Source organism: Xiphias gladius, chromosome 20 (assembly GCF_016859285.1).
Source record: "Xiphias gladius isolate SHS-SW01 ecotype Sanya breed wild chromosome 20, ASM1685928v1, whole genome shotgun sequence".
NCBI lineage: Eukaryota > Metazoa > Chordata > Actinopteri > Istiophoriformes > Xiphiidae > Xiphias > Xiphias gladius.
In genome coordinates, this window is record NC_053419.1 from 6,445,772 (window position 1) to 6,459,456 (window position 13,685).

Here is a 13,685-nt window from a genome sequence, read left to right on the forward strand (position 1 = left end):
TCCTCGTACATCGTTTCACTCAGGTCAGAGCACTTCCGTCAGAAACGAATTGAACAATATAACACCAAGACAGGTACAGTGTCTATCTCAAATCCTAACTGTAAAAGAACCAAGGGCAGATGCTGCAGATCTTTGTCAGAGCCCATAATTATCATGAATTGTGTTTTTGTAAGTCATGTTTTCTACAAAGGGCTTAAAGGTTATTGAAATTATGTTAATTTTTCTCTCTTTGCCAAAATGTCAGTGTCACCCATTAACATTCAAACGTGAATCCATTTCCGAAACCCTCTCTTTCACATTCTGGTTTAATCATTCTCAGGAATCACTATGTCTGCATGTTTCTAGTATGTCTACACGTCGCTCTGTTATTATTCAGCGATATCACTAGGATTTGTTTCCCGGTTTTCCTTCCTACCCTAAGTAATATAGTTTACCCTATAGCATCACATACAGTAAACATACAGTATATATTTATAAGGATTCTCTTTGCCACTCTCTTGATTTGTTCAAATCCTAGAGTAAAACATCTCTTATAGAAGTTCGTTTTGGCTGCTGGTAAACACAGAGTAAAATCAGGCAGAGCACAAAGCAAAAACAAACATCGTTTACTGCCTGGTCAATATGAAACTACAGGCAGCAGCTGGTTAGCTTAGCTTAGCACAGAGACTGGAAACAGTTGAAAACAGCTAGCCTTGATCTGTCTGAAGGTGAAAAAATCCACCTACCAGCAAACCATGTTTGTTTAATCAAGTCCAACAACAAGAGGTTGTGGTTTTAAGCCCAGCTGGTTGCCTGGCGACGAAAGAAAAAGAGGAAGATTAAGCTAGTTGTTATTGTCATTAGAAAACAGGTAGAGCTATGCGTAAAGCAACGATAAAGAGACTTTAAATGATGGCAGTGCAATGAGTCAAATAAACCGAAGAAATCAAACGAAATGAAAAAAGTGCAAAGCTTCTGGAAAATGTCAAAACCCCGCTTCATGTTTAATTTATTGGATTTTCAGTTGATGTGACTGTGTTTGTGTGCCAAATGTCCTCCTCCAAATGGACGTTTCAGTTAACGTAATTAATGCGATAGATTTAAGGTCAAAAGTTCATATAATCCCCCCCCCCCCCCAAAAAAAACAGAAAAAGCTATGAACGATACGTAAATGATGAATTGTAAACTTCATAACATCTGGCCCCCCCACCCTGCCCCCAAATCCTTCTTCCTCTTCAACAATACCTCATGCAGTCCTCCTCCATCCTCCCTATATGGAGCCTCAGAACACCTGTTCCCAGCCAATCCAGACACAGCGAGACATGTAGCTCCTCCCACTGCAGCTGATGGCGTTACCATGGGTTACAGGGTGGTGGCCAGCTCCATCTCCGTCCCTCTGGTGAGGAGACGTTTCATCCTCTTCTCCTCAGGATTCAGCAGCACTACGCTGCACTGCAGCAGCTTTCACTGCCAGATAAAGACTCACTGCGATCTGAATATTGACAGCCTGTCCATCAGTAATAATTCATTGTACTCAGAGTGGCCATGTGCCAGATTGACCTCTTTAGATGCTGTCTGCAAATCAAGACAGCTATTGTGTGTAGTCAGTGTAAAATAGCAGCTGTGCTCATGCTTCATTTATAGTCAAATAGCAAAAGATCAAACCGCTTTAATATCTAAATTGGAATATACAAATTCTAGACACAAGTAGAGGCCATAAAATACGGAGAAAGCAGTTTGTAGTAAAGCATACTGTATGTATTTGACATGAATGTCTGTTCATATGGCCAGGTAGGTTTGCTCTGTCTGTCTCCCTTCCACGCTAAACTGCACTTGTCATCTAGCAGGAAGCAGCTTGGACTGAAATCCAACTCAGATCACCCTTTTCACCTTTTCACAGTCAACAATCTGTCGTCAGAGTCGTCATTTCAGATTCACCAGCTAGCGGCTCTGTTAGGCATAGTGCTGCTTTTAGCTAAATGCTGACATCAGCATGCTAGCATGCTCACAGTAACAACGCTAGCGTGCGGATTTTAGGATGCTTAGCAGATGTAATGTTCACCATATGCGCCATCTTAGTTTAGCATGTTAGCATACTAACGTTTGCTAATTACTTCTAATTAGCTGAGACTGACGGGAATGTCATTCGTTTTGCAGCTGTTTGGTCAGAAACCAAAGAGAAGAAGTGAAAGGGACATTTGGAACACTCTGGTTGAGCGACTGACCATCTGAACAACGCAGATAGACATGTATATATGTTGGACTGTCAGGGATCCAAGTCTGGATTATCTACCGTGCAAAGTGGGCAGCTGCACCAGGGCCTCAGACAACCAGGGGCCCCAAAAGTGTCACCTTCTCTGTGGGACAATTGGTTTGTGGTAATTTTTGTTTGTTTGTTTTTTTATTTAACTCTTATTTAACCAAGTAGATAGTCCCATTGAGGTTGGAAACCCCTTTTGCAAGGCAGGCCTGGCCAGCATTAAAAGTTAAAAGCTCATGTTTGCCCCAGGGGTCCTGAGCAGGTTAATCCCTGTCTGTGTTCAGGTAGGAAAACGAGTGGTGCTTCTATTTAATTCTATTCTATTCTAACAAATTTTTATTTTTCCTGGTTTTGTCTTCGTTTGAAACATTAGCACCAGCTCTGCGATGCATGCTGATTGATTTCAGTTTCTTACATATTTGGATCTGTTTCCCTGCAAAATCCAGCAAATATTAATATGATATAATGTTAATTAATATTAAATTGGCTTACCTTTGATTGAAAAAAACCACTGTGTAACCTGAACTGCACCGAGTTAATAATCTAATCCGATAGATATAACAGTTTTCGGGTATGAAATAACAGTTTCAGCATACTTTCACGAGGAGCAGCTGATCAGAGAATCCACTCATACTGCTGATCTCACTACTTGTCCTACATCTGTTCCTGGATGCCAGGACCGTGCCCTTCCTGTCCAGAGACCAGACTCCCCCTCTGCCTCCTCCAACTGTTTATCGGGCACGCTGCCAACTTTCCCCTCTAATTATCTGACACTCCCCCTTGTCTCTGCTCGGGATGTTTATTTTGTTTTGTGGAAGGACAGTTCACCAAGAAGTGGCGGCGGTGGGTGGGGAGAGGGGGTCAGTGCACTGTGTTGGCCTTTGGGTGTGGCCGCAACTTTGACCTTCAGACAAGAGACTTTGTCGACCTCTCCTCCAGACACCCACCCACCCACACACACACACACACACACACACACACACACACACACACACACACACACACACAAACATACAGCGGCCCTCACAGCCCTAGGGAGAGGAAATAGTAGCAACAAAGCCATTTGCTGCCCACCAAGTTGTTATGGAAACTGGGCTGACATGGACTCAGTGTTAAAATGTTTTCCATTTGTGCAAGAGATCTTTTGTCTGTTATAATGTAAGTCAGGAGTCAACAATGTGTGTTAGAGTAAGTTGTTACTGCCTGTTCTTATTGATCTCAATTCAGCACTGATTTATTTATACCTCACAGCCATCTATTCTCTTTAAAGCTCAATTCAAAATTTAAAAAATGTCCGTGCAAACCATAATTGATGCAGATGCCCATCGCTTAAGATGACAATCTAAGTTTACTCTGAGCAACATGGTAAATTCATGAAGGTAAATGTGAATAGGACAGAGGATTTTATTGGTTGTCATAGCTCTTCTGAATTGATCTGTCCATGGGACTTTACTTACTTACATTGGCAGATTGTGGCAGATTTCCCAAAACGTATAATTGATAAAATTCCTGATATGATAATGTTATATGTCCAGGTCTCAGTGGTTGCGAGGCTTCCAACATCTTAATGTCCCCATCACACCTTTGTATAGGGTGATATTCATGGCCTGTTGTGTTTTTTGTTCTATTTTGTTGTTGTTGTTGTTGTTGTCTTCTCGGCCAGGAGACATTTTTTCTTTGTTAAATAAGAGTTGAAATACAACAAAAGACACATTATAGCTTATTAGATTTTCTGATCTAATATTGTAGGGACATTTTCTGATGCTACAGGATGTTATTCTGACATCGTAGGGCTTAAAAACAAATAAATACAGTAATAAGATCCCTGTAACAGTCACATGACATTTTCACAGGATATTCATAATACATGTTGATATATTATATTTTCTGATCTGCCTATGATGCATTGACAATGTGCTCACAATGTGTGCTTGATAATTAAAGTGGTGCAACAGAGGGCGTGAGAATGACAAGCTTTAAGAATAATTTAGGGATTGATTTGTAGTTAAAAACACACGTGTGTGCAGAAAATAATAAAAAACCCCACTCTACATACACATGAATATACATCCAACATGTAGTATACTGTAACTGTATGGTATAGGAGCGTGGCTGCAGATGTACTGTATATAGGCGCATTATGTGACAGAAATCTTGTGAGCTGAAGGAAGACGTTTTCGGGAGATGTTCAGATGTCTCAGGCAGATGATTTATTTGAGGCTTGATGTCTCAAGGAGAAAAGTGATGAGCGATACAAATGTAAACAAGTTAACCGGTGTAAGGCTGCACCAAATCGGAAGGCTGCTCCAAGCTGGGCGTATTGAAACCCAAACACACTCACGTGGCAATAGACTACAGATCCAAATCAGGTCACTCTTCATCGAATCACGTCACCTAAATATACAGCTATGTGAAGATTCTATTGGGTACCTAACCCTAAACATGACCTCACATTTTACGTAACTCGCGTTCAATGCTTTTGTCTTACTAAGGCAGAACTCGTGTAACCGAATGGCCAGCGCCTAAGGCAATGGCTGCTTATCTTGGCTGTTCACCCCTCCACCGGTCCCCCTGTCTGTCTCATCTTCTGAGGGCCCTTGGTTGCTATGGCCACTGCTGATGGGGAATGAGCAGATGTGTCTAAACAGCTATGCTAGAGGTAAACAATGAAGTGTCAGCGGTGTGGAGGAGCATGGCCTAGTCCTAGTACTACATAGAGGCCTAAAGACCTAATAACGAAGGAAAAAAAGTAAAAATTCCGTCACACATTACTCTGCTATATGACAGCATTGAGTGAAATGCATTATTATTATTAGTAGTAGCATTATTTTTATTACATATGAGACTAATATAATTTTTGACCTGTGTTGATTACAGCAGCAATGGTAGATTTAAAGTGCCCCCCCCCCAGCGATTTACTATTGCATTTCAAATTGGTGGACTACATTTTATTCCTTAGTGTATGGTTCAAGCTCCAAAAACACTGGATCCTACATTTCCCATAATGCAATTCTTGGCATCTTTTAACTTGACTGTCAATGCCTGGTAAATGCACGTCCTTCAAACTCCATTCTGTCCTTTTTTTTTTTTTAGTATCCAAGCCCAAACAGATATAACCCTGATGCCATGGTTCCACAGCCGCACCTGAAATGAGAAGCTTCACCGAGACAGCAAGTTAATATTACATATCTCTGGTTTTCAGCATTAGCTGAGTTTCTGAGTGATAAACTTTTAATCAACAATAACTTCACATGTTTTTTTTTGTACTTTGTTTCTTTTTAGAGGCAAATACGACATGTTACTGAGCGACGATTAAGTTTTGAGGGGCTTTAATGACTTACTACATTTTGCAGCTGCAGCCAAGATGCCTTAGCCTATCACAAAGTGGTAGAAACAAACTAAAAACGAATATAATAAATACTTAAATAGATAATTAACTCAAAATAATTTTGCATATAAGCAATTCACTATTAGATCTTCAAATTAGAGAACAGAAACATGTTCCCATGTCGTTTCACACTATGTAACCGACTGGCGGTTTCTCCTCCTAGCAGATATTCGTGACAGCTGCTAGTGAGCCCTGCCGCTGGAACTCAGGGTAAGAATAACTAAACTAAGAGTGAAACACTGATCGGCATGTGAGTGTGGGAGCCCAGGGTGTGGTGCTGAAGGGACAGCGCCCTGCATTGTTGGGCTGGGTGTGACTTTGGGGAACTCTCCATGGTGCTGATCGCCTCTTGACCTCCAAACTTCTGCCAGAAACGCCCTGCAGAGAGACATACAGCCCCCGACATGTTTAAGTTATTGGATTACACAGCTTTCAAACTCACTGGCAGGCAGGTCACAGTTAGCCTGATGCATTAGGGCTCTGGAGAACAAGTCTTTACTTTGGACAATAAAGGACCCATCATTTCCGGACAGTCAGACCTGATGCGCTCCTGGCACCGCACCACAGTCTCTGCGCGGGTTCAGACAGGCTACAGGTAAACCCTCGACGGGAAACATCCTCCTCCCACAGCCCATTGGGTCTTTATTTTGACAAAGCCCGGCTGTAGGTCTCTGCCTCTTATGCTGACTTAGAACTGGCACCAGGATACGGGCTCTAGGCTAGAAGCTAATTTAGTCTCATGAGTAAGCAAATCAAAAGTGTTTGCTGACCGTAGGCTAGGGAAACAGAGGATCTCCTCGTATCCTGGACCTAACATCAGACAATATCACGTAGATTGATAGTGCATTCTCTCTCTCTACAGTGGGAGTGTTTTCATGCAGCATTAGCCTTACAGATTTGTTTGCGCTTTTGTCACAGTGCGACCACCTGCGCTTGAGAACCGGCAAAAGGCGGTGGCTGTCCAGGCGTGCGGAGCTGAAAACCCCCCCCCCAAAACAACAACTACAAAAAAACCAACAACTAAAATACAAGAAGCTGAGACAGAGCATCTGTGCAGCTACACCCCGGGAAACCTCACAGCTCCCCCGCCTGCTGTAGGCATGTCGACCGACGGGGAAGTGCCAGCATTCTTCAAGAGCATGGGCTCCGACAGCCCCGCCAGGCCCCGGCAGAAATTCTGTGGCATGTTCTGCCCGGTGGAAGGCTCCTCGGACAACAAGACGCTGGACTTCGATGCGCTCTCGGCGTGCAGGGGCAGGAGTGACCGGCGAGTCATTGACCGGCAGACCGACATCTCCCAGCCGAGGAAGGTGGAGATAAGGGAGAGCACCGGGAAAGAAGCTCTACAGAATCTGGACGATAAAAGGGTAATTTTCTGGTATTTCGCATGCTCATGGCGTATATATTTTATACCCCTGTCTCTCAACCTGTCTCTCTCTCTCCATCGGTAATTTCTCTCAGCCACCGCTCTGATCTTTGCACAGACCTGCGCCATATTTCACCCAAAAATGTTTCAATTACAGCCCCCGCAACTCATTTGAGTTTGTTTAAGCTTACAGCCTGTGTATACCAGACAACTTGCCCAGACTACATGTCCCAGAAAGCAGTGCGAGGTAAAAGACTCGATGGAGGGCCCACCATGCAGAGCTGCCAGAGGGAGTGGCTCCTGTTAGTTAGAGCTCCCAGGGTTGATTTCTCCTCTCTCTGCTGCACAGCACAGTGTCCTTGAGAACTGTGAACACCTGCTAACTCAGCCTCAACGGGCCTGAATTGAGAGAAGAACTGCAAAAAAAAGGTGAACGGGTCCGTCGCCCCTGCCCGGTTATAAATAAAACGCACACATGTGAACACACAAGGTTGGATGCTTTCATGATGTAATGCGTGGCTGCAGCATTGCTGTGCTGCTGCACTTAAGCTCTTTGACAGCAGAACCGAGGGTGTGGAGCTGATGGAGAAGGGACGGCAGCTCCGACTTGCATGACTTGCAGGAAAATCTTTCAACTTTTTCCTCCTGCCGGCCCAAGTTATGACCCAGGTTGTGCAGTTGGGTGGCAAACCGCGTCACTGACAGTCTCTGTGCTTCCTTTGCTTAATATTTAAGCATTCAGGATGCTGTTAAAAGCTTTGGGCAGTGGCATTGAGCCTGGTATCATGTTACATATTGACTGGAAGCATTAGCCACACAATCCACTCCTTATTCTCTTACCTCCTATATCTACTTACATCTTACATACGGCTAGTAGTGCGCTCTCCTCCTCTCTGATACAAGAATATACATATGGAATTAACCGATTTGTTCCTGCATATCAAGGAGAAGAGAGATGCGATTAAATGATGGGATGTTTAAATGCTAGCTGAAATCTTAGGACCATGCTTGATTTAAAAAAAAAAAAAAAAAAAAAGGGTCATTAGCAGACTGCAGTGGTGGAAAGTAACTAAGTACTTAGTTACTTGTAAACCAGACCCTGCCACAGGGGTCCTCCACCATGTGTGCATGGTGTACTCGAGTACAAGTACAGTACTGGAGTACTGTACTTAAGTACAGTTTTCAGGTATTTGTCATTTGTTCGAATACTTCCATTTTCTGCTACTTCCTACTTCTACTCCACTACATTTATTTGACAACTTTAGCTACCTTGCAGATTCACGTTAATAACACAAAATATAGTCAACAACGAAATTATGATGTTTTATTATAGCTTACGATAGGACTAATTTCAACTTATTGGCCACACCTTTACTCATTAATGAATCAATTATTATAAGACAAAAGTATAAAATACATCGTTCCAAAATGGCCCATTCTGCATTATGAGTACTTTTGCTAATTTAAGCATATTTTGATGCTAACACTTTTGTGCTCTGACTTAAGTTGTATGACTTTACTTGTATCAGAGTGTTTAAAAAGCCCCCTTAAAGCCAGACTATATGTTTTCTGAAAATAAGCACACTCAGGTATTTGAAAAGAAGAAGCAACAAATGGAGAGCTGAATACGTAAGAAGTTAAAATGCAGCCTTTTTTCTCAAGGCAGCACACTCAAGGGTACAGCCTTACCTGGCGTGGTGGTTTTGGCTAATATTTGCAAACTTACTAAAGTTACTCTATCTTCTAGCGTGGCACAGAGAAACATTTCAGTGTTTTGTTTTGTTCTTTAATCACACAAGTAAAAGAAAAAGAAAGCAAAAGTATATAGTCTCGCTCAAAATGGGTCAAAAAACAAAAACAAACCCCCAAACCTTGCAGTTGTACATAATCTGCTATTGGAGCAAAGGTCAAGTCCATTAAACAGGGGGATATTATTGGGATATTGAATTTCATTCACTCATAAGTTAGCTCTTCTCAAGTCTGATTTAATCCCGTCTCCTGTGAGCAGAACTGGGGCACCCATCCTGTTATTTCAACACAAGCCAAATACCACACTGGCTCCTTACAACGAATGGAAAACAAGTTCCCATCAGTGCGAGTCAGTTTGATTTGACATAGATCAAAAGACGAATCCCTTCGTCTCCATCACAAGCGGGCCACCCTGAGCCCAGCAAGCATCGCTTATTGTTTCTAGTCACATCACGAAATCGCCAGCGTCAGGAGTCATCCGAGCAAATGGTGGGAACTAGTTTATTAGAGCTGCACAAAGGTGGAGCGATCTCAGCCCGTGCACCGGCTGGAGATTTTACCTGCTCGGGTTCAGATTCAGATTCAGATTTGGACGAGACAGCGGATGAGGTGGCGAGAGTTAAGATGGCTGCTGGGTGTTTTTCTTCATTTGTTCAGTCGGTGCACTGTGCCTTCACTAATCCAAAGAGAGCAATTGATGGCATTAGTGGCTCTCTCCTGTCAATGGAGCAGGGCGAGGCTCTGCGCATGCTCCGTGGGGTTCTTTTATGGGGAAGAGGCTCACGAGTGGTCCCTCCCTCCCCTCTTGTCTGACTCCGTCTGGGAAGGAAAGCTTTTGGTGCATCGGCGGAGACCGGGAGGCTGCCAGGACGCGATCTGGAGTTGAGAGGTAGTTTGATTCCGTACATTTGTGGCCTCCCGAGGACCCACTGCGACCCACCCCGGCGTCTTCATCCTCCTCCTCCTCCCCCCTCGTTTCGGCCGGCAGTAATCCGCACATCCCCGTTGCATTGATAGCGGTCCACGGCGCAGCGCAAGGCGAACCACCGGAGAAGATGTCTGGCTATCAGGGCAAGAAGAACATCCCCCGCATCACGGTGAGTGTCGTGCGGGGGGGGGGGGGGTGTGGGTGGGGGGGGTGGTTTAAGGTTGAAGTAGCTGAGCGTAAATCCGGTCCGGTGTCCGGTGTCGGCTCGTGCGGGCCTGCGAGTGCGGGTGCAGGATGTCAGCGGGGCGGCATGGTGCCTGCGCCGCTGCCCGGCTCGACGAATCAGAGTTGGCGGACATGACCACGCGAGTCGCTCCCTTGAATGCGTTCTGCAGATGCGTTTCGGCTTTATTGTGGAAAATCTGCCTCCCCGGGACTTGAATGCACGTTGGGGTCGACAAATCGCCGAGGACCCCGGGCAGTGTGGCGAGGCTGAAGAATGTGAGATTTTTTTTATTTATTTATTTATTTATTTTTTTTATTATGCAGCATCTTCGCGACAAGTGCTCAGCTCCCAGCGAACCGAGCCTACGCTTCGCCCACAGATATTTCTCTCGGCCGCAGAGTCGCACTCGAGCCGCCGTTCCTTTGTCCGCGGTGTTGCATGGCAGTTGAGATTTCACGCCGGTGCTCTTTGTTAGGCGGTGTGTCTGGTGGCCGGGTATCAGTGCACACCAACTGGCGGGGCAAATGCTTTCCCCGCATCCGCTGTAAAGCTCAGTGCTGGAATTTTTTTTCTTTTTTTTTCTCAAGCTCTCCTTTCACTTTGGAAAAACAGGCTTCGGTTTTTTTTTTTTTTAAATCTTATTTTTAGAAGCATTTAAGGACACTTTAACTGTGTCACCGTGGGGCAGATTGTTTCCCTGAATTCACAGCGGAGCTGCAGGGATGGTGGTGGTGGTGGTGGTGGTGGTTCAATGGAAAGTAGAGAATAGGGAGGGGAAGGGAGGGGAGCCAGGGGAAGGGAGGGGACAGTGGGTCCCATTTCCTTCCATGTTTCTCTCTCTCAGCTGTGTAATGAAGGGAAGATGCTTGTAGGCAGAGCTGGTCAGGAAGGAGGTCACTGTCTTGTCGGTAAAGTGAAATAATTGGGTTAAAAATGTCCAGAATGGCTCAGGACATGAAGATAGACGCAGGGATGGAGCTGTGCGGTTCTTTTAAGCAGATCTCAGATGCTTGTTGCATGTCTTATTCCTAGCTTTCAGTCTGATGTGAGTAAATGCTTTGTGCAGTTAAAAAAAAAAATGCATTACTGAGTTAATCTTTGGCTTGTACTCATTATATAAGGGGTCTACCGGGAACAGGCCCAGGGGGGCCAAAGGGGTCAGAGCACTCCTAAGCCAGAGCCTCGTGTGTGAATCTGCTGATGTTAACATTTGACTCAGCTCAGTCAAAATTACTTCTGAAAAACATCTTCACTCCGATGAAGTCATGTCGAAGAATTTATCACCAGGACACTTGCACGATGTGGGTGGGGTTGGCCGGTGGGGATGAGGAGCCCTTTAGGCATCTGTGCCCAGGGGCCCATCGTCTTTAAATCCATTCATTCCTATTCATACTCTATTAAAGGAGGCCTAAACTACTCCATCCGTCCCACACCTCGTACACCTCATGTAGACAGGTTAAGTGAAAGTTCCAACCAATCTGGTTCCAGCTTCTCAAATGTGAGGATTTGCTGCTTTTTCTCTGTTCTATATCTTTGTAAGTTGGATATCTTCAGGTGTTCGACCGTTGCTTTTATTTGTTACCTTTGGCTCAAACTTGTGAAGTGCATTTGTTCGCTTTTTTTTGACACTCCAAGGACTAAACAACTAATCAGTTAGTCAGCAAATAATCAGCAGATGGTTCGCTAATGAAAGTAGTCATTAGGTGCAGCCCTGTTATGCATACTGCTAGAAGAAGACATGTTGAAACACAACCTGAGGTTTATCTCAATAATGATGCATTTGGAAAAATTCTAAAAAGTCACTTGTTTCAGGCAGAGGGAAAGTAATGAGAAAACGGTGCTGTATCACCTACGTTTTAACAGAATCACTCTAAAAGTAATGCATATTTCAATTGTTTGTAAAGGGCAAGGGATGTTAAAAAAGTCATACGATAATAACAAAATAACTCGAAACATATTTTGGACCGTGTTGATATCGTGGTGTCACCGGTGAAAACAGGCAACCTTTCAGGTGAATTCTTTTCCCCTGAACTCGTCCGCTCTCGAGGGAGAGCGCTCGAGATGCAGCAGCCAGTTGGTGGAGAGATCAGAGGATTAGCAGGAGCTGGAGTCAGACCTAAATGGATAGACTGCCTATTCTTGAACAGTGCATGGGAGAACAAGCCGGTCAAAGACACAGCCGACTTCTCTCCAACACAGATTTTTTTCTGAAGAATTTTGGATCTACATCATATTTCCACACACTTGTCTCAGTCATGCAGCAGTACACAATCGTATCAGGGAGGAGCGTGATAAATGTCTTGGCAGGGACTGTAGCTGCTGAATAGTGTCTTTTAGTCACGTCATGGATTTCATTTGTCCAGCCGCTCCTGTGAGCCTCAGGTAACAAACCTACTTCAGTTCCCGCTGGGCTGCCTCACAGAGCAGGAGTCAGTGTGAGGGAGTCGATGTGTTTGTTAAGCCAAACAGAAGCTGGAGGGGAAATGAATGAGGTTAAATTGAATAAAAACTAAACAGCTAAGGCCGCAGCACTGACAAAGAAACACTGTGTGATCCGTGCCTTTTTATAGGGACCAATCAAATTGCGAGCTTAGATGTAATATAATGCAGACTTAATCCGTCCTACTCTCTCCCCATTTGTCAAGGGTGGACCGTGATGTCCATACGACGTTAGGGCCGACTGGTCTGTCTTGGCCAGATGGAGTCGGGTCAGCGGGACAGGCACAGCAGTGCTTAAGGCGGCTCTCATCAAATATGAATGAACCTCCGCAAGTTCACCACCTGGGATCGGAGCTTCCCTGTGACTCCTGAAATTTCTCCAAATTCCCGATTCATACAGCTAAACCAGAGCAGAGCTCATGAGCAAGTAGGCCTGCAAATAATGATTACTTTTACAACTAATCAATTAATCTTTTACTCTTTGAAATGTCCAAAAATAGCTGGAAAAAAAGTCCATCTCCATCTCCAAGAGCTGTCGTGTTCAAATTGCTTTGTTTGTCTGACAAAGACTCCAAAAACCCCAAAGTATTCAGTTTACAATTTTAGTGCCGGAACAAAATATTCAAAAAATGGTCGAGTTGATCAACAATTTTGATCCCTGATTAGTCATTTAAACCATTTATCAAGTAAAAAAGCCAAACATTTTCTGGTTCTAGATTTTTCAAATGTGCAAATTTGCTGTTTTTACCTGTTTTCTATCATCGTAAATTGAATATCTTTGTTTTTTGGCCTCATATTTGACGACATCACGTTGGACTCTGGAAACGTTAATTTCAAAAATTAACTGCAGAAATGACATAAAACAGAGAAGAGCATAAATTCCTCACAATTTTGAAGCTGGAACCAGAGAGTCTCTGGCATTTTTGCTTGATAAATAATAAACAATTAATGGAGTCAGCGGGTCAAGTTATTTTTTCTCCTGAAAAGAGCAGTTTGTCTTCACTTGCTTTGAAGCAGCAACAACACAATTGATGTTTTGGTAAACTAAAGGCGACATGATGTACGAAGTTAAAGGAGGGTAAAAATAGACTGAGGCTATAATAAGACTGTCCTGGATTAAAGTCTCTGTGACTACAGTCCTCAGAGGATGAGAGATCATTAGGCAGTCTGCTAGTATACCTGTAGTACAGTAGTTTCCCCCGGTGGCAGCTCAGTGTGTGTGTGTGTATGTATAGTTACATCTAAGGTGGCTTCAGCCTGTTAATGCTGTTATCACACAGTGCACAGCAGCCCGGGGCGCTGTCTGTTCACACATCACACACAGCACGCTGGGGTCCAAATCACCCACCC

At 44.0% G+C, this 13,685-nt stretch overlaps 1 protein-coding gene across 2 annotated transcripts in view; it reads left to right on the top strand.

Moving 5' to 3' along the window:
- Window positions 1-9,496: 9,496 nt before the first annotated feature.
- dpysl2b (dihydropyrimidinase like 2b) overlaps window positions 9,497-13,685 on the top strand; it is a 30,899-nt gene continuing 26,710 nt past the window's right edge. The window contains exon 1 of one of the 2 annotated variants that reach the window (XM_040156913.1): window positions 9,497-9,839. In XM_040156913.1, coding sequence (XP_040012847.1) covers window positions 9,798-9,839 — 42 coding nt within the window. In that variant the 5' untranslated portion in view covers window positions 9,497-9,797. Of the gene's footprint in view, window positions 9,840-9,964; window positions 10,172-13,685 lie in introns of those variants that run through there. The other variant, XM_040156912.1, reaches the window with a different exon arrangement.